Source organism: Pelophylax lessonae, assembly GCF_965119305.1.
Source record: "Pelophylax lessonae genome assembly, chromosome: 5".
NCBI lineage: Eukaryota > Metazoa > Chordata > Amphibia > Anura > Ranidae > Pelophylax > Pelophylax lessonae.
In genome coordinates this window covers 200,133,602-200,154,826 of record NC_138772.1, presented here as the reverse complement: position 1 = coordinate 200,154,826, position 21,225 = coordinate 200,133,602, and the positions used below count along the sequence as shown (strand labels likewise).

The 21,225-nt window shown below is 42.6% G+C and overlaps 1 protein-coding gene across 1 annotated transcript in view; it reads left to right on the top strand.

Moving 5' to 3' along the window:
• The window catches only part of ANLN (anillin, actin binding protein), an 84,935-nt gene that overhangs the window by 18,798 nt on the left and 44,912 nt on the right, over window positions 1-21,225 (top strand). Inside the window, exons 2-7 of the mRNA XM_082259925.1 lie at window positions 1,213-1,357; window positions 3,717-3,998; window positions 8,808-9,148; window positions 16,212-16,491; window positions 18,847-19,040; window positions 19,131-19,238. Coding sequence (XP_082116051.1) covers window positions 1,213-1,357; window positions 3,717-3,998; window positions 8,808-9,148; window positions 16,212-16,491; window positions 18,847-19,040; window positions 19,131-19,238 — 1,350 coding nt within the window. The remainder of the gene's footprint in view (window positions 1-1,212; window positions 1,358-3,716; window positions 3,999-8,807; window positions 9,149-16,211; window positions 16,492-18,846; window positions 19,041-19,130; window positions 19,239-21,225) is intronic.

Genomic DNA, 21,225 nt, shown 5'->3' with positions numbered 1-21,225 from the left:
TGAAGAGGTGGCCAAATGTGCCATACTACTTCAATCGGTGGTGTAACATTCTCTAGGCCAATACTTGCCATTTTGTAGACCCCAGGAATCTGTATAAAGTGTTCGGTTGCACCTAGACCAGGCAGTAGGGATTGACCAAATATCAGTGTGGCTGATTATTGGGGGGACTGATATTTATTCATTTTTTTTTTTTTTTTTTTTTAATTATCGGTCACAAACTTGCCAATATGGCTGATTATTGCTTCGAGTGGTTGTACCAGAGTGAGTGAGTGCAGCTACAGACATCACCCCGGTAGTGTTTTGTTAGAGCCAACGGTTGGCTTTCTTGTAATGACAACCAATGCAGCTAATCAGCCGCTCAGCTGTTATTACAAGCAGCAGGAGGGGATGTCCCGCTCCTGCCGCCTCCCCCCCCCCCCCCCCATTCTGCCTGAGTCTCCCGTCCCACAGGAGGCTCGAGCAACCAGCCTGCACATCCGCCAGCTGGCTGAAGACCCAAACAAAGCCGGAATCAGCTCTGATCATGTCTCCGATGTAGTAACCCGGAAACGATGTCATGACCTCACTTCCGGTTACTGGAGCCTTAAAGGCACCAGATTTTAGAAAAAAACAGTATCCAAAACGGCCAGACTTGGCGTTTTGAATGCTTTTAAGTGCAGAGGAGGGGTTTGGGGTCTTGTAGACCCCAGATCCCTCCATAAAGAGTAACTGTCACTGGCTATTACTGCCACAGGTGATGTTTACATTCCTTTTGACAGCAATAAATGCGATTAAAAAAAAATGAAAATAAAAATGTAAAAGGACAGCGTAAAAAATTAAAACTTTAAATGTTCAGACCATTGCCCTGAAGGGTGGCTGGAAATTGGTATCGGCCGATTTCCAGCATTATAATGTACATTACACAATATAGATAAAGTAATAGGTATGTCTTTGCAGTAGTCATCTAGAGCAGTGGTCCTCGACCCTTGTCTACAGGGCCCACTAACAGGCCAGGTTTGCAAGATAACTGAAATACATCACAGGTGATATATTTTGCTGCTCAGTGATTGCAGTATTCTAGTCTGCATCTCCCCAAGGTAATACTTCAAATCTGGCCTGTTAGTGGGCCCTGAGGACCGGAGTTGAGGACCACTGATCTAGAGTATAAGCGTAATACAAAACACAAAAATGTAGCTTTCCCATTAACATTTTAACACCTTTTTTATTTCTTAGAAATTACTTGAAAGGACGCGAGCCAGGAGAGAAAATCTTCAAAAGAAGATGGCCGATAGACCCACAGCCGGAGCACGGATGGCAGCAATAAACAAAAGACCGCTTGCAGAGACCAATCGTCAGCCTCCTGTACAAGCTGAAGAAGGTAAGGACCAAGGAGTACAGCGATGTGCTAGATTAGGATTGGACATGATTTCAATTGCATGGAGACCAGATATTTACACTAAAGCTCCAAGCTTTGCCTCTCCCCCATAGTCATTATAATGGCAGAAAAAGTGTGTTCTTAACTCTGGGGACATTTCCCAGATGTATGGTAAATTTATGACTATGGATACCACCCATACGATGGCTCTGCAGTACTATAGAGTCGGGCCTCTACATGGGTATCTCACCAACTACTCCAAGATGCATAGGGATTCAGCACATTCATTATCCAGAAGTCTAGTCAATAAAGGAAATATTGGATATTGATAACCTCATCCTTTAAAATGATACTTCTCCTTGATGGATTCAGTATTGTAAGGGGCAGTAAAATGGTACATGGAAGTCTGTAGAACTGTTTCAGGTATAGGTGCTGCTAGAGTGTCAGTGTAAACTGCCATTGAATGTTCACAATGTTTCTGTGGTTCCCATATGTAAACTCTCATTTTGGGCAATAAAACTGAACCAAATCTGTATACAAATGTAATTGAAAAGCTGCATTATAAATCACTTTTCTGAAATCATTGATGCTGTGGCCATGACCGTCACAGAAATCAATGTAAATACACCTAAAGCCCAAACCTTTTCTTTTTATTGCAGGAGTTTTAAAATTCCTGTCAGGTTTTCTGGGGAGTTTTTCCCTTTAAGTCCTGTCCTGTGCACACAAATGGAAGTGAGGGGAAATATCTTCAAGGAAATTCCCTTTTTGCCCCTTTCACATGAGCGGGTTCTTATTGGACCCTCCATTGTCCTCTATGGAGTGGCAGGTGTCAACGAACATGTCTGTCACCGACATCTGATCCTGTCTGCTTAAAACGGAGGGATCGGGGTTCTGCTCCCCATTCGTCTATCGCAGTGGTTCTTAAATCCAATCCTCAGGACCCACTAACAGGCCAGATTTTAGGTATTACTGTATCTTGGAAAGATGCAGACTAGACTACTGCAATCACTGAGCAGCAAATTATATCACCTGCGATTTATTTCAGTTATCTTGCAAACCTGGCCTGTTAGTGGGTCCTGAGGACAGGAGTTGAGATCCACTGGTCTGTCGGATCGAATGGTCGCTGGGTGTAAATAGACAGGCAGTCCGTTTACATTTGATCGCCCATAGAGGACAGCAGGCTGCGTCTGTGTCCACTCTGCATAAACGGAACAGACACGGACAAGCTAAGCTGTAAGCAGACAGATTCCCCACTGAGCGGGTGGATTCTGCCCCATAAGAAAACGACATTTAGGTCAGTTCCCCCTTAAGCCTCAGTTCTTACTAGATGCGTTGCAAATTCACAGCGAATCTGCTGCGGATTCTGCACCTCATCTAAAACTTATCCTGTCCATGCGAACCAACTGCGGAGTGTATGTTAAATTAACAACACCCCACAACCAGTTTGCCAGTCCCACAACAAGTTTGGACTGGGTGCCTCTATTTTTGCAGGAAAAAATATGCACTTATTTTTTCCCACAGAAGCCTGCAAAGCATTGCAATATCAGGCTCCTGAACACTCTCCCTTCAGCTCTCTGCCTATACCCCCGTACGAGCTTGAAGTATGAATGGACTACGGGTGTGCTGATCTGTGCACTTGTTTTCCATTGAGAGCTACAATCCATCTGTAAGGATGGAAGATGGGACTTGTAGTTTGTTCATTCATGGGTGGCTGTGTGGGTGGAGCCCTGCACGCCTGTGTCGATTTTTAAGGCCCCTTTCACACAGGCGGACCGTCCAGATCCGCCTGTCCGTTTTTTTGTCGGATCTGAACCGTCCCCCCCATGCATCTCTATGGGGCATCGGATGTCAGCGGAGACATGTCCACTGACATCCGATCCATCAAATCTGGACGGATGGAAACCCTATTTTCCATCCGTCCAGCGGATCGGATGAGAACGGACCGATGGTCCGTTCCCATCCGATTCCCCCATAGAGATGTATGGGGCTCTGACAGCTGTGTGTCCGCACACAGTGCGGATAACAGCTGTCATTCTCCGGCTCAGCGGGGGATTGGCGGATAGATCCCCTGCTGAGAAAAGCGGAGTCCGTTTGATGAACTATATGTGTGAAAGAGCCCTTAATGTGATCGTGGTTGCAGGGGAGAGGAAGCCCCATCAGCTCAGAGCACTGGTATACCCATATGGGTGGAATATGTTTTAAAAGGTGAACTTCTCCTTCAAAGGATCAATTATTGCAGATATCTTGGTTGCTTTCTAATGGCAGTTAGTCCAGCCCGGCTTTTTTTTTTTTTTATTGATCTTGCCTTTTATTCCTCAAATACGCATATTGGTGTATCCTAAAAAATCTGTTCTCTTTTCAGAGAAACCATGCTCAAAACCATCTCCATCAAAGAGACGCTGCTCTGATGAAAATAAAATATTGGGAACTGAGAACAAGCAACCAAAAAGCCCAGAGATTGCTAAAAGTACACAGGCAGAGATTGCTGCACATCCACAAGTGAGGCCCAGAGAACAGACTCCACCAAGAACCACTGTAACCAGTAAAGAAGAGCCCAAACTGCATTCTGAAGAACATGGAGCTGCTTCAGTGAGGAATCGTATGCAGAGGCTTGCTGATCAGCGGAGATATTGGGATAATGATGGTAAAAAGCGTTCATTAACACACACACCCCCCCCTTTTTTTTTCTTTTCACTATTATATATTTCATTTTACACTTATTTTAGTTACTGGAATATAAAAGCTGATAATTAGTGCTATCCTTCTTTTAAAAAAAATAGCTAATTGATTTAAAATACCAGTAATTTTGCCATAGTTTTAATGGCAGTCCAAAATATATTCTTGTACTTGTTTGCAGAGGTTCTCGGTGAACAGGTGCAGTGCGTTGAATCCGAGGGACAGTCCTGGCTCCCTACATGCTCATGTAATGCCGAACTCCAGGCAAACAGCTACTGTAAATAGATTAAATAAATGTATTAGAGCTGTTTATGGATGTGTAGTGCTGTCCATTCAGTCCCAAGACTTACACAGTTCTTGAACACCTCGCACCTTTCTTCCAGGGTGAGAGACCTGATTATTTTTTTTTCCCTGTTGCAGTTTAATGACAATTACAGGTCCTGTTCTGACTCCAGTCTTTTGACTGAGCAGTAAAAAACGAAGCAGCAGATTAATGAGCTTATTTTTCTTTTTGCTCCCTACTATCAGCATGTCTGTTGTGGTGGTTCTCCCTTTCCCAGTCTGAGCTGTAACAGGGATTACAAGGGGCTGATGGCAAGGTGCATTCTGATACTTGCACTAGTTGCATTTGAAAAAAGTGCATTAGGGGCCCGTTTACATGTCTGCTTTGTCAATGAGCACAGGTTAATGTGTGTTGTATCAGGTGTTGACATGCGTTTTGTTAAGGCAACCCATTAATTTTGAATGGCTGCCAACACACCACAAGGCCTGGGGGGGGGGGGGGGGAGAGAGACAGGGCGGATGCGCCACAGTGCAGGTATGTTGGGGTGCCAAGTGTAGCACCATAGTTACGGTGTTGGAGAGAGAGTTTTTTTTTTTTCTCACTGCGCAGTAGGTAGGTAAATTGTCAGGTTTGATTGGCAGCCAAGCCTTTGTGTTTTTTCGGGGTCAGGATTTGAGTGACTCAGGGAGGCTGGTATGACTCCACAAAACACAAACCATATTGGCGCATTGAAGATTTGGTTGTACAGAAAAAAGCAGCTAAAAGGACAATGAAGGAGATCCAGAATTATTGATGTGGGCTCATTACTGTGAATGAAAGGCAAAAACAAAAGAAAATTCCCAGCTCAACTCAACAACCAGACTGCTTACCAACCGAATTAACCTGTCCAACAGTATGCGTTAAAAACAGGGCTTTAGTTGGCACACATTTGCAAACGCATGTGTAAGCTGCAAGGCCCCTTCACAGCACCCTGTAATACTTGCAGTCCTAACTCTACTAATTTATGAGTCTCCACAATGGAAGCCCATGCATTCTAATGGACATTGTGGAGACTCTCATAAATTAGTAGTGTTAGGACTGCAGGTAATACAGGGTGCTGTGAAGGGGCCTTGCAGCTTACACATGCGTTTGCAAATGTGTGCTAACTAAACCCCTGTTTTTAACGCACGCTGTTTAACAGGTTAATTCGGTTGGTGAGTGGAGCTGGGAATTTCCTTTGTTTTTGCCTTTTCATACGTTTACCCGTCCATGTGCTCCTTGCTGTAAAGGCCAGTTATAGATGGGGGCAGGGGCCATTTCTTTGTCATTACTGTGAATACTCAAGGGGAGATGAAGTCTATATGCTGGAAAATAGTGTGAAAGATGCCAGTTCATAGTCCTAAGAACATAAGTTCATAGAGGCTGGCGTGTAGGTCTTGGTGCTGGATGGCTGTAGGCTCTAAAAAAAGCTAGAGGGGACTCTGCAGGAGATACAAGAGGAAGAGGAAAGAACAGCGCCATCTAACTGCAGCAGGACACAATGGGCAATAAAAGACCGCAACTTACAAGATGAAAGATGTGTTGGCGCTTATATTATCAAAAAAGGATCATCTGCTCCAGAGGAGGTCTCAGTGCAAAGGGATTGATGTCTGTTGTCCTGGCCGCGCTGGTGACTTCCAGCATTTCCTGGAGACAAGGATGCATTTGGAGAGAGCCGATGACGTTACATCCAGGTCCAGAGGTGAGCGGGCGGTATGCGGGTTCAGAGCATGTGTGCGCTTTTTTCCAGGCATTGGGTGGAGCCATCTTAGAGTGGATTTATATAGAGATGGAAGGGAGCTGTGGCCAGTGAGAATGACGCATCCGAGGTACTATAGTAACCACCCAGAAATGCAACCAAACACTAACCTCCCTTTCCTCCTTGAGGTGTACAGAATAGTATCATTCCCCCCATATCTTCTCATACCTATTGGGATTTTTTCCCAATAGGGTCACTACTTAATTATCCTTAACCCCATTATTACACAGGAATTGCATGTTCACTCACTTTTTTTTTTATATATAAGTATTTGCCTATAAAGACTGCCTACAATCCCATAGTTGCATAGATCTAGATACATATTCTTAAAACCAAAATTTGAGAGTTTTTTAATAATTGTCTATATTGAAATAAAGAAAAAAAAAATTATATATTGTTCTAGAGCTGCACGATTCTGGCCAAAATGAGAATCACGATTTTTTAGCTTGGAATAAAGATCACGATTCTCTCACGATTCTCTGTGTAACAAAAAAAAATTGGGATAACTTTACTGTTACGTTTTTTTTTTTTTTATTCATTAAAGTCTATTAATTGCGTTTGAAAGACTGCTGCGCAAATACAGTGTGACATAAAATATTACAACAATCGCCATTTTATTCTGTAGGGTCTCTGCTAAAAAAATATATAAAATGTTTGGGGGTTCTAAGTACTTTTCTAGCAAAAAAAAATGATTTTAACTTGCAAGCAACAAGTGTCAGAAAAAGGTCTAGTCTTTAAGAGGTTAAACTTCCTTTCTCCCTGGCAGAGGGAAGGAAAAGATACAGTGTAATCATTTTGTTTATAGTTACTGGGAAACTTAATGCTGATAGGCGTTTGCTGGAGGCTTTTTTTTTTCCACAGCTGTTCTCTCTGCTTCCTCACAGCTATGCAAAGAATCGAGCATATGTCAGGTTTAGATCGTCAGGGGGGTTGAATCGAGATCGCGATTTTCATACGATTAATCGTGCAGCTCTATATTGTTCTACTAGATTTGTTTTATTGAGTCTATTGGTTTAGGGCAAGGACCCTTATGGACTCTATGCATTTTTGATGATTTACAATGGTCAATGCATGTTATAAATATTGAATTTAACGTTAGTTGTATATTTTTATTTTGAGTTGTATTTATTTAGATGTGTTTTAGTCAGCTTTTACTGCATGTTAAAGCTTTATATCAACAAGTCAAATGCTTTTTTAAACCGGTGGAGAATGATTAGGTTAGTGTTTGGTTGAATTTCTGGGTGGTTACTAAAGTACCTCGGATGTGTCCTTCTCGCTGGCATTCGCTCTCTAAACCCACTCTTGGAAGGCTCCACCTAATGCCTGAGGAAGGAGCATGCATGCTCCGAACACGCGCACCACCCGGATGTGACGTCATTGGCTCTCTCCAAGTGCGCCTGTGTCTCCAGGAAATGCTGCAAGCCACCAGCACGCCCAGGACAACCGATTGCAGAGACTGCATATCCATTTGCACATTTGGAGTCGTCCTCTGGAGCTAGTGATCCTTATTTGATTATATAAAGTTGCTGTCTTTTATTGCCCATTAAAAGTTGTCCTGCTGCACTTAGATGGTGCTGCTCTTTCCTCTTCACCTGTTATAATTTACAGGCAGCATCTCTAAGACCTCCCCCCTACTTCTAGAAACTGGAAGAAGATTCTAGAAGAATGGGAGTGGAGGTGAGGAGATGCCTGGAGTATTTCAATCCCCAACAGATGGGTTGGAAGGGGTCAGGCCCCCTAAAACACTCAGGGTAAGCCCAACTTGGGCAATGGAGTTTGGGTGGAAGATAGAGATGAAGTGTTAGGCTGTTGGTGGAAGTTGGTTGGAGAATCAGGCCTAGGCTTGGGTGCGGGAGGGACCTTCTTCATGACACACAGAAGTGTCCTGACCAGAAGCACTGGAGCAAAGTGGAGGACAGCCGGAGTATACTGCCGGGCAAATCTCCAGGGAGGAAGACAACCTGTGTGCCTGGCTGTGCAGGGTGGGTGATGCCTACATTCACCAGTGGCCCATATTGCTACATATGCATGCTGCATTTATATGGCAAAATGACTTGACTCCACAACGTGAAATGCCCCTAAATAATGCCTTCTGTAAAACGAACTGCATTCATTTTTTTTTTTTTCTTTTTCTTTTTCGTTTCTGGAGCGTTATGATGGGGCCATAATCCCTATGGATGACCCATATCCTGGAGGGCACTGGCAGAACCAAGATCTGGCTGCACAGAAAGAATAGTCTAATAGGAAGAAAGCAATTTTTACTTTAAATTGCTATTTGTGGCTGGAGTTCCACTTTTTAAGCCCATGTTCACATTGGTCGGGTTTGACATGCGATTTGACATGTCAAATCGGAGCCAATTGCCGGCAATTGCACTGTCCAAATCGGTGCGATGCTGACTTAGCGGCGTCGCGCCAATTCCCAAAAGTAGTTTCTGTACTACTTTTGCCGATTTTGGGGGGCGATTTCCATAGACTTCTGTGCAGGAACCCCGGAGTCAGACTGAAATGCCGGCTTGAAATCGTGCAAGTTCAGCTGAAATCTCACTTTTTCAAAACGGCCTCAGTGTGAACCTAGAGTCATATAACCTACATTCATTCAGTCATCGGAGGGGGGGTGGGGGGGCTTAGGAAGTAGTCTCTGAGTGGGAAAGATATATAGATATATTTTATTTATATTATATTTTATTTATATTGTGTTTTGTCTTTTTCATTCATAGCTAGCCCACCAAGTTCCCCACCTATTAACAACCCACCAAAAGAAATTGTACCTTCACCTCCAAAGACACAGACTTCCGTAGTTAACCCTGAAACTCCCATGGGCCGGAGAGGTCGTTTAGCTAACCTGGCTGCCACCATCGGGTCCTGGGAAGACGACTTGAGCCATCCAAGTGTTAAACCAAACAATACACAAGAAAAGCCTGGTACCGCTTGTTTATCGAAAGTGTCCACTGCCAGTTCAGCATCTTCCAGCATCAATAGTCATACTGTCCGGCAGGAAGCTTTATCTCAAAATCCCAAAGAGGAGTCTGTGAAAAAAGCCACGCTCCCTAGCACGCTGGTATGTAGTTTATCTAATCCTTTTATTTAACTTTTATTATTAGATCTGGTGTTATTTTTATGTAATAATTCCATGTTAAACAAGATTATGTTCATTAATTAAAAAAATACATTATTTATACATATGGACTCAAATAATATGCAAAGAAAGTTTTACTCTTGACTTTCATTTGTTTTTTATTTATTTGACGTTCTACTTCTTTCCTTTTGTTATCTTCTTAAGATTTGTAGTTTAACCACTAGAGGGAGACCTATACGTGAATATAATCTAAGATATCAATTATGTAGGGAGTGCATTGTCTAATGGGTTAAACCAGAAACCACAGCCATTGGGTAACAATTCTGATCAGGAAATACAGCCTGTAAGCTAATATGATTGAGATGTATGTGTTTGTGTCTGTGTGTATGTATGATATAATCTGTATGTGTGTGTGTGTGTGTGTATATATATATATATATATATATAATGTGTATGTATGTATATGTATATATATATATATATATATATATATATATATATATATATATATATATATATATATATATATATATATATATATATATATATATATCTCAAACAAAATAAACACTGGAAAAAGATTTAGAAAAAAAAAAAAATCACAATTATTACATTTACATTAAGATAATGTTCAAATGTATGTGCCAAATAGAGAGAGGAAAACACCCCTTACAAATACCTCACTGCTAAAATATTCACCTTTTTTTTTAGCAATCCATAGTTGCAAATGAACAATAGTGTATATGTAATTTCTTAACTAAACCAGTCTAGGTCAATGGTATACATATATCTCCAACAGAATCATTATTGAACATTTGTGATAAAAGAACCGTGTCTTTAAAGTGTTACTAAACCCACAGCAGTGAAATCAGTCTGTATATGCAGTAAAGCATCCTTTTTTATACTCACTGTGGAACCTAAAGGGCTAGTCCTCTGCATTGTGTGAAAAGGCTGTTTGATCCTGTCTTCTGAGTCTCCTTCATTTACTGTCCCCGGTCCATTTCCTGATAAGACAGAGCCTTTTCTTTAGAGTAACTGCACATGCTCAGTTTGATGTTTATTGCTACAGATTGTTTGTTTGTGTTTTTTTTTTTTTTTTTTCTTGGGAGAGTGCATGTGATCAGCACAGGGCCAATCGGCACTGTCTAGATAGAGGGTTGGGGTCCTGCAGCCTTATAAGACAGTCAGAGTAAAATGAAAACTCCTCCTACGAGCTTTAACCAAACACTGATAGCCGTCACAAGATTGCTATATACTGCTGATGAGAAAAGGTATTAAGCAGTTTGTTTACTAAAATAATGTTTACTAAAATAATTGCATTACTGTGTACTGTGGGACATCAGATATAGTAAATGCAGGGTCCTGTGTTTTTAGTAACATTTGAACTCCTATATTTAAATGTGATCCTCAGCGATACTAACAAGGAAAACGCCAAACAAAGAAAAATATAGTGTATACAATTGCTACACAAGTGATATTGTAATTAAATGTTGTTTTAAAAATTACCTTTCCTTTTCATTCTGTTATAATTTGCTGTAAAAAGCAATACAATATGATAACCTGGAGGAGTTCTGTATACAGACAGTGTACAAAACACCCACTAAAAATGTAATTTCCTTCTTGTGTGATTGGCTTACTGATTTTCCCAGAAGTCTGCGGTAAGATACAAGTCAGATTCCTGCAACAAAAATGTTATTTTGGTGAGATATTCCATGAAGGATATCGCATCTAAAAGGATGCAATCCCTACCACTTTCCTCCTTAGAACCCTGCAAGTGCAGCAGCTTTTTGAGAATTATAAAATCACTTCCATGAAGCTTCACATAGCACATGGACACAGACAAACAAACCGTTATTTCTTCAGAATAATAAAAGTTAGAATTCTGTAATAAAGTTTTTGTTAAAATCCTTTCAAAGTACATAGATCACTCATATCGGAATGGTTTTTTTTTTTTTTTTTTTTTTTTTCGCAAAGTGTTTTTTTTTTAATGAACTCCTAATTATATTCTGGTCTGAAAAAGTAGCATGAATGGCTAAAAACAAAAGTGCAAGTATTGGGTATGACAGGGTAGGTATGACTACCAGCATGCTAAAGAGAATATATTATAGACCCCAGGGAAGAGAGTTACCCAATCACCCATGGCATGCAGTTCACATGTACAGTATATATTCTTGACATTGCTACTAACCTCTTTGCAAGGTTTTAATTGGACACAAACTAATGCAGGGGGCAATAAGGGCTTGTGTCCATGGGGGTATCCTGCTTACTTTTGATATCAGAGACACTTCAAGATCATTCAGAGTTCATTGAAAGGTTCCTTCATTTTGTAGTTGACCTCTTCAAACTGCTTTTGCATTCTCATATACCGACTATGGGGAGAGAAGCAGCTCAAAAACAAATGTCTGACATGTGTTCATTGCAAGCTCAAGCATTTTCTAAGCCTGTGTTTTTTTTTTTTTTTTGTTTGTTTTGGCCATTGGCAAAAGTCCTTGGTCCCAATACATAACACACCATTGCGTTTTACAGGGCAATTTGCCACCAAAATTGTGGTCTTTTTAATATAGCGAAGAGATTTCCCACTTTTTAGGCTGTTACTTTAAAAATCTAAATTCAGTTGATTTGTCTCTTTAAAGAGGTTGTAAACTCGTTTGAGTTTTTTTTTTTTTTTTTTTTTTACACCCTGCAAAAGAAAGACATAATGAGCTAGTATGCATCGCATATTAGCTCATTATGCAATACTTACCTCAGAACGAGCCCCCGCCGTGCCGCTCACTCACCTCTATGACGGGCGACATGTCTAGTCGCCCGTCTTCCGGGATCGCGGCATCCGGCCATCTGATTGGCCGGAGCCACGGTGACGTCACTCCTGCGCACGCGCGCTAGAGCCGACAGTCACGGCACGGGGCTCTGAAGGAACGGCACGATCGGCCGTTCCTTCAGAGCGCATGCGCCAGTGACGTCACTGGTGACATGTAAGGTAAATATCTCCTAAACGGTACATGTTTAGGAGATATTTACAGTACCTATAGGTAAGCCTTATCATAGGCTTACCTATAGGTACAAGTTGTAGAGGAGGGTTTACTTCCTCTTTAAATATGGCAATTGTTTGTATTTTTATATTCTTTTCCCACATGTTGTATGATTTCCATTTAGAACACCTAGTTGAACCTGCCAGTCTCCCTTTTTCCTTGTAGTAAGACTAATCACATTAAGTACAGAAGCTGATCAGTGCTAGCATGGTCAGATCATGTCTTTACCTTCTGAGATATAGGTTGCTTTGCAAGAGCTCAGTGTGCCTATATCTTCAATAGTCGGTAGTCTGTTTTCCCCTCCTTGTCTAGCCTGGTGATGTTGATTGACAGCTCTTTCAGTGCCGCGCCTGTACCTCAGTCGCGCCCATCTGCGGCTCTGTGCTGAAGAATTGTGCCCACATGATGGTAAAATAAAACATGGGGAAAAAGGATATTGAGTCTTTTTTTTTTTTTTTAAAGCTTATTTAAAAGAGTAACAGGTTGTGATCCGGTGCCCTAAATGCTATACCTCCCATCTAGACATATGCCGGTTTTCGGTAATTCGATATATCGCGGTATTGCATAGCCACGGTATTGTTATTGTGGCATTTTTAAAATACCGAGTTTCTCTGTCAAGTCTGCCTGACTTGTGAATTGATACATTTCAGTGAGCTGGATGACTCATTCACTCACTCAGCTAACACCTTTCAGCATTAAGTCTCCTAACTATAAACAAAAATGATTACATTTGTATCTTTTCCTTCCCTCTGCCAGGGAGAAAGGAAGTTTAACCTCTTAAAGACTGGATCTTTTTCTGACACTTGCTGTTTGCAAGTTAAAATCAGTTTTTTTTTTGCTAGAAAAGTACTTAGAACCCCCAAACATTTTATATATTTTTTTAGCAGAGACCCTACAGAATAAAATGGCGATTGTTGTAATATTTTATGTCACACTGTATTTGCGCAGCAGTCTTTCAAACGCAATGATTAGACTTTAATGAATAAAAAAAAAAAAAAAAACGTAACAGTAAAGTTATCCCAATTTTTTTTTTTTTTGTTACACAGAGAATCGTGAGAGAATCGTGATCTTTATTCCAAGCTAAAAAATCGTGATTCTCATTTTGGCCAGAATCGTGCAGCTCTAATAAATATATATATACACACACACACGCCTAGCAGCCCACATTACATTATTATATAGCCATCAAGCAGTGTCTGGCCTACCTGGTGATGACTGGTCCTGGCGCTCTGATCCGATGGCCTGGTCTTTAAAGGGGCAAATCCTTGCGATCCAGAAGTGGTTAAACCTGCAGGAGGACCGGTGTTTTTATCTATTAATGACTTTACTATTGCTTTAGGCCTGGTTCACATGTATGCGGGTTGGTGGTTCACATGTATGCGGGTTGGCGGTTCACATGTATGCGGGTTGGCGGCCCACATTTGCACAGGCATAGCAGCCCATTGATTTGAACGGGCTGCTATGCCCTCATTTTCCGCAGAAAAAAGGTGCATGCAGCATTTTTTTTAAATTCAGTGGCCTTGAAATCCATCCTGCTTTTGCACCATGCGACTAACCTGCAGTTCCTGCTCTGGCAAGCTTTCTGCATTTTTTGTATACGTGGGCACGGCATTTAAAAATAAACAGTTTGCGTGTGCAGCAACGGCAGGTAAGTCGCATGGTGCAAAAGAAGGATGGATTTCATGGCCACTGCATTTTTTTAAATTCTGCATGCACCTTTTTTCAGCTGAAAACGCAGGCATAGCAGCTCAAGCCCATTCACATCAATGGGCTGCTATGCCTGTGCAAATGTGGGCCCCCAACCCGCATACATGTGAACCAGGCCTAAAGCAATAGTAAAGTCATTAATAGATAAAAACACCGGTCCTCCTGCAGGTTTAACCAATTAATGACTTTACTATTGCTTTAGGCCTGGTTCACATGTATGCGGGTTGGGGGCCCACATTTGCACAGGCATAGCAGCCCATTGATGTGAATGGGCTTGAGCTGCTATGCCTGCGTTTTCAGCTGAAAAAAGGTGCATGCAGAATTTAAAAAAATGCAGTGGCCATGAAATCCATCCTTCTTTTGCACCATGCGACTTACCTGCCGTTGCTGCACACGCAAACTGTTTATTTTTAAATGCCGTGCCCACGTATACAAAAAATGCAGAAAGCTTGCCAGAGCAGGAACTGCAGGTTAGTCGCATGGTGCAAAAGCAGGATGGATTTCAAGGCCACTGAATTTTAAAAAAATGCTGCATGCACCTTTTTTCTGCGGAAAATGAGGGCATAGCAGCCCATTCAAATCAATGGGCTGCTATGCCTGTGCAAATGTGAACCACCAACCCGCATACATGTGAACCAGGCCTAAAGCAATAGTAAAGTAATTTATAAACAACACCTCCTTCAGGTTTAACCACTTCTTGACCACAAGGATTTGCCCTCTTAATGACCAGGCCATCGGATCGGAGCCGAGCGCCAGAACCAGTTATCACCAGTTAGGCCAGACACTGCTTGATGACCTATTTTAGGCCTGGTTCACAGAGTCTGTACTGACTGACTATATAATAATGTGCATAAGTGAACCAAAGCCCCTAAATTCAGCAATGAAATTGAAGTGAGGTGGAAATTTAATAATTTAAATTTAATAATAGAATACCGTGATAATACCGTATACCGTGGCAAAACCTTAATCAATTAATCGCAGCATGAAAATCTGATACCGTCACAAGCCTACTCCCATCTCTTAATCAATTGCCCATGGGACATTAAATGAGGCATAGCACTGAGTAATGTGTGTGTGTATATGTATGTGTGTGTATGTGTATGTATATATATATATATATATATATATATATATATATATATATATATATATATATATATATATATATATATATATAATATTTGAGTGTTGCATGAAGGTCTCACAGATTGTTGTTTCAAATACCACATATGGCAGCCTGGGGTACACATTATAGTGATAGAATTAAAGCGGTTGCAAAGGCTGAAGGTAAAAAAAACCTTCAGTGTGCAGCATCCCCTAATACTTACCTAAGCCCAATCTCGATCCAGCAGCATGCTGGAGGCATTCCTGATTGGATGAGATGCAGGAGCCTTTGGCTCCCGCTTCTGTCAATCACAGGCAGTGAGGCGGGAGAGGGGGGGCAGGGCTGAGCCATGCTCTCTGTGTCTTTTGGACAGTGGCTTACTATGGAGGCACTAAGGAGGAGGGGCCCAGGGTGCTGACGGGGGACCCGAGAAGAGGAGGATTGGGACTGCTCTGTGCAAAATCAACCGCACAGAGGAGATAAATATGACATGGTGTTTGTTTTTTATTTTTTTATAAAATGTTTTCCTTTACAATTACCTTAATAAAATGTTTTCCTTTACAATTAGTTTTTCAATCCATACATTTATTGCCACATAGTCAAATTACTAAAAAGGAAGGCATCAGAAAAAAAGCATTTTTTCCTGAATTTTCTCCTCTTCAGGAAGGCCACACAAATGTCCAAGATTGAGTTAGCAGTGTCAGAACCAGCTATTTCAACACAAATCCTTCAGTAAAGAACTACTGTATGTGTATTAATGTGCCACAATGCCAGCCTTCCCAACAGGTGGCACTGCGGGGAGAATCCAGATTATAACCGTGTGTAGGGGCCCATTCACATCGCTGCACTGTGGTAACAGATGCCACATGCATTACATGGAGCTGTGGTGCCGCCAATTGTGAATAGAACACCATTGAAGTTACAAATGCATGTGCACTGCAGCATGACACAGTGCATGGTATCTTATGCCTTGCACTAGAATTAAAATGTACCCCGCCATGTGGGTAGCTGTGCCTTTGTATCTTTTTTTTTTTTTTTCGCATGTACTGTTTATCATACATGGCTTGTGTGTTGAAGAGCACAGCCTTGTAATGTGAATGGCCTCTCTCTACAGGGAGCCGCAAGCAATGTTTTTTTGCTGGAAATAACTTTTACTTGTGACTTTTCTAATATTTAACTCTAGGCCATATGCTTTTCCTTACAGGTGTCTAAGCGTTCTGAATCAAAACCTTTAAGTGCTACAGTAGCAAACACCATTGGCAATGATGCACCAAAAGATAAAGTTGCAAATGTTGTCCCCTCCAAGCTGAAGGAGAGGAATGAACCACCAGCTCAAATAGAAAAATCTTTGTCAGCCAACCTCTCTACCCCACAGAGAGCAGAGAGGCCAACATCAAAAATATTCACCACTTTCCAAGCAACTCCTAGGGAAGAGATCAGTAGAGCAACACCTGTAGGGCAAAAGGACAAACCAGTAACACCAGGTAAGTACAAGAATTCAGAGCCCATGATTAAATGGATTTGTGTTGTACTGCTCTGTTCACTTTATTTTTTTATTTTTTTTTTATCATATTACCTTTTTTATTTTAGTTGTAGCTAAAGCTATCTTTAGATAGTGCAAGGAGCAAAGTGTAAAACCCAGTAGTCCATTAAGTCACTTTGTCAGCCATATACAAGATGGACTCTTATTGGTTACCATGGCTGCGACTCTTTACACTTTGTGCTTTTCCTACTGGGATCTTAGGGGTCATTTTAAATCCGTGGTAGTAGCAATTTTAGTGAGAACCTGCCAGTCTGACTTCATTTTTAGGGTATGTCAGCCCACATTTATTAAACACAAAAGTAAAAGTTCCAAAGAAAACTTGCCCATGCAAGTTTTCTCCATCAAAATAAGTGACAAGAAAATAACTCAAGACGCCTAGTTCCTTCTGCAGCAGCTCCACTGCTCTCTTTCGCTGGTCTCCCAGACCATCTCACCTAGCTCACTGGGCTCTTCTGACTCACTCAGCCTGTAATTGCAGCACCCTGCTGCACAGGCCCAATTTTTGGTCTTTCAATAGGGATTCCTTTGGCATTCCTCCATGGCCTCCAGATTCCTGCGGTCCCCTGGACCTGCCTAGTTATCTCAACTTTCCCGGTCTCCTGGACTTGCTTAGCCGCCTTGACCCTCTAATACCTGTGGGCTAGAAATCTTTCCCCAAGCAGGGATGGTTAGGGAACAGGCGTGGGCTCCTGTTAGGAGAGGTGCTCCTTTCTATTGACAGCAGAGTATTCCTGTCTCCTGCAATGGAGCAAACACCTGTCTCCTGAAGGGAGCCTTAAGCTATGCCCAAGCCTGTCATATAAGGGCTTGTGCGCACCTGGACACAAATCCCTGCTGGTCTTCTGCAAAACCTGAACACTGGATTTAAGGCTTCATCCCACCCAAGACTCTTTCAAGCCTTTGAACTCTGGATCGCTGATGGAGGATTACAAAACATAGAGAAAACTCGGTTTGACCGCCCATTGTTCTCTCTGGGGTGACAGATGTCAGCGTGTCAGCTGACACCTGCTGGCATCAGATCCGCTAAAAACGGATGGATGGGGATATGCTCGCCATCCGTCCGGCGGATTGGATCTAATGGAAACGGACGTACAGTCAATTCAATATACATCCGATCTTCCCATAGTGGAGAGTGGGCTGTATCCGTGTTCGCTTTGTATCAGTGAAGCGGACACTGATACCCCTCATCCGCCTGCTCAGGGGGGATCAGCAGAGAGATCCCCCCCGCTGAACAGGCGGATCTGCTCTTCTGAAAGGGGCCTTATATTCTTTTAGCCCCCGTTCACATAGGGGCGATCCGAATTCGGGTGGCGACCTCCGAGGTCGCAGTGCGAGCAGCGCGCCGCGACCTCGGAGCGGCCGCCACGGACTTCATAACATTGAAGTCTATGGCGGTCGCCTCCGGGTCGCCCCAAAGAAGCTCCGGACCCTTTTTCTAAGTCGGAGCGACTTGTGTCGCTCCTATTAGAACGGGTCCGCAGCTTCCCTATGGAAGGCGACCTGTGCGGCGACCAGGTCGCCTCACAGGTCGCCCTAGTGTGAACGGGGGCTCACTGAATTTTTTTTTTTTTTATAGTTATACAAATAAAGTATCCATCAAAGCAATGCAGGTAGAATATCATATAGTTTCTGGACATACAGAATATGTACATGTTGTCCAAAGTTTAAAATGTCCTATACCAAATGGCAGCAAGGACATTATGCATAAATGTAAAGAGATCTATCTGGTGAAAATAACAAATCCTAGGAAGGGGGGGGGGGGGGATTCCTGAGTATCGGCCATGAGCTGCGTAAGTCAATGGAAAAGGAGAATCCCTAGAGTTCAAGGTAATAATCAGAAGCGTCCCCAAACTACTATATTGTACTAGGTATACTAGAGGCCACAGTACGTGCTCAGTCCGATACCCAATTTTCATGTAAGGAGATATGAAAATCAGAAGAGCATGAAGAGTACAGAAAAGGGAATGGAGGAGGAGAACAAAAAAAAGTGGGTGGGGGGAGGGGGAATGCAATGCTGGGGTGTGCGTGGTTAAAAGGACGGACTGAAAGGTCAATCCTCAGAACAGGATTCCAGTAGGGCCTTTCCCTCCATCGGATTACTTAATAATTTTTAGTATTTTTCTTGTCATGGAATGTGAACAGTACACAAGCTCTCTCAGTAGGTTTAAATGGGCAAGTACATAGTACAGCTTTTGTTTTATTAAATATGTTCTTAACCCCATCATACTCTGCACTCAGTTCAACTTTTTCAGTTTGTGAATGTCACTTAATTTTCCAATCAATTATCGCCCTGTAGGTGGTCCAGGAGTGAAGTCGTTTCTGGAGCGATTTGGGGAGAAGTGTCAGGATCGCACCCCTGTAAACACAACACCTGTAAACTCTGCACTGAAATCTGCTGTGGTGACACCAACAACAAAAAGTATCCAGGAAAGGCTTCTAAAGCATACTGATGTGTCCAGTACTGCTAGCTTAGCACAACAGCAGAAAAAGGTACGGACCTCTACAGATAACTGTATTCAATAAGAAAATCAGAAGTTCTGTTCAGTACAGTAACGTGTATTGTATTACCTTTATGATCAGGAACGTGAAAAGGAACTTGCAGCCATTCGTTCCCGATTTGAGAAAGGCAGTGTCTGGACTGCAGACAAGGAAGACGCAGCTAAAACCAAGTATCAGGAGTCTCAACGGGTAATGGATATTTGTATGAGAAATGACAAAGCTTTTTACTAGAGAATGAAAATGGTGTTGGTCCTTTCAGAGTTTCCTAAAAGAGGACCTTCAGTCTCCTCAAAAAATGAAAAGTCAGCTACAAATAGTGTGACAAAAGCAGAGAAGTGCATCTAAATGCAGTAAGACGGTGTATTTTAATAAGCCCCACAACAGGGCTACTTACAATAGATGGGTAAAAAATGGGCACATCAATAATTGTAGGTGGAATGTGACCAGAGTCCCTGTGTGCTTGAGCTTGAGAAGGGGGCACACATGCCCCTATGTGGTACAGCGCATGCTCCAAAACGCAGTCATCCCCCTCCTGGACGCTGCTACCCACCCGCTTCAGGAAGGACTTCGGACGGCTTTCTCCTCCACACAGGGACTCCTGTCACATTCCACCTGGCGGTACCAGCAGTTCCCGCAGCCCGCTCCAACTGGCGTTCCGGACCTACACTTTTTGATGTGCCTTTTTTTTTTTTTTTTACCTATCTATTGTAAGTAGCCCTGTTGTGGGGTTTATTCAAATACACGGTCTTACTGCACTTAGAGGGGCTTCTCTGCTTTTGTTTTTGTCTATGTGTATATCCAGAGTCTGCTAACCTCCACCAAAAAGCCGGCCCTAGTGTCTAGGACATTTTTGGACTTCGTTCTCATAGACCTAAATCTTAGAGCTACACTTGTTGCATATTGGATATTATGACCAAGCCTCTGCGCTTATAACCCCTTTTACTGGTTTGTATGCTAGTACTGTAGCTGCTGACTTTAATTATAAAGACACTTGCCTGTCCGGGAATCCAGTGCAGTTATCCCCTAAACCAATTCTTCAATGAGCTTCGGGTTCAGGTGCCGGCATCTTAACTAAGGGAAACCAGCTTTCCACTGCAGATGCACCAGCCACACTGTGCTTTGTGAGTGCTCCTGCAGTCTTCTGGGACCTGTGATGTGTCCCAGAAGACTGCAGGGGAAAAGGGGGGGGGGGGTGTTGGGCTTGGAATGCTGCGGCAATCCGGGCAGAAGTGGGAGCAGGTTCCCCCACCCCCCCCCATATTGTATGGGCTATAGAAGTAGCTCTCATTGAAAGGATAACCTATACGTTTATTTAACCACTTGCCGACCGCCGCACGACTATCTACGTGGGCGGTCAGCCCCTCACAGGCAAAGTGACGTAGGTCTACGTCGCTCGCCTGTGAGGGTTTAGGGAGCGAGCGCGCGCCGCCGGAGGCGCGCTCCCGCTCCCGCGTGGTCACGGACCCCCCCGCGCGCGTGACCGGCGGACCCGATCGCCGCCGGCCACTCTGCGATCGGCGGGGGAGAGGGAGAAAGTCAGGCAGCTTGTGTAAACAAGCTGCCTGTCATTCTCCTCTCTGTATGAGAGCTGATCACATGGATCTACTATGTAGATCCATTGATCACTCTGCATACAGTTGAAGCCCCAGCCAATCACAGTTAGAAGCACGCCCCTAGGGACACACACAGCCCCTCCCTCTCAAATAAAGTTAACCCCTTCACTACCAGTGTATTTTTACAGTAACAGTGCATATATATAGCACTGATTACTGTAGAAATGTCACTGGTAACCCCAAAAGTGTCAAAAATGTCAGTCAAGGGTCCGATCTGTCCGCCGCATTGTCGCAGTACCGCAAAAAAAATCGCAGATCGCCGCCATTACGCGTTTAAAAAAAAAACAACAAAAATGACAAAAATCTTTCCCTTTGTTAGTAAACGCAATAACTTTTGCGCAAACCAATCAAAATACGCTTTTTGCGATTTTTTTTTTTACCAAACATAGGTAGCATAAAACAAATTGGCCGAAAATATTAAAAAATTTTGATTTTTACATTTATTTTTGGGGGAATTTCATATAAAAAAAAGGGAAAAATATTGCTATTTTTGCAAAATTTACGCTCTTTTTTTGTTTATAGCGCGTGATCAAAAAATCGCACAGGTGATCAAATACCGCCAA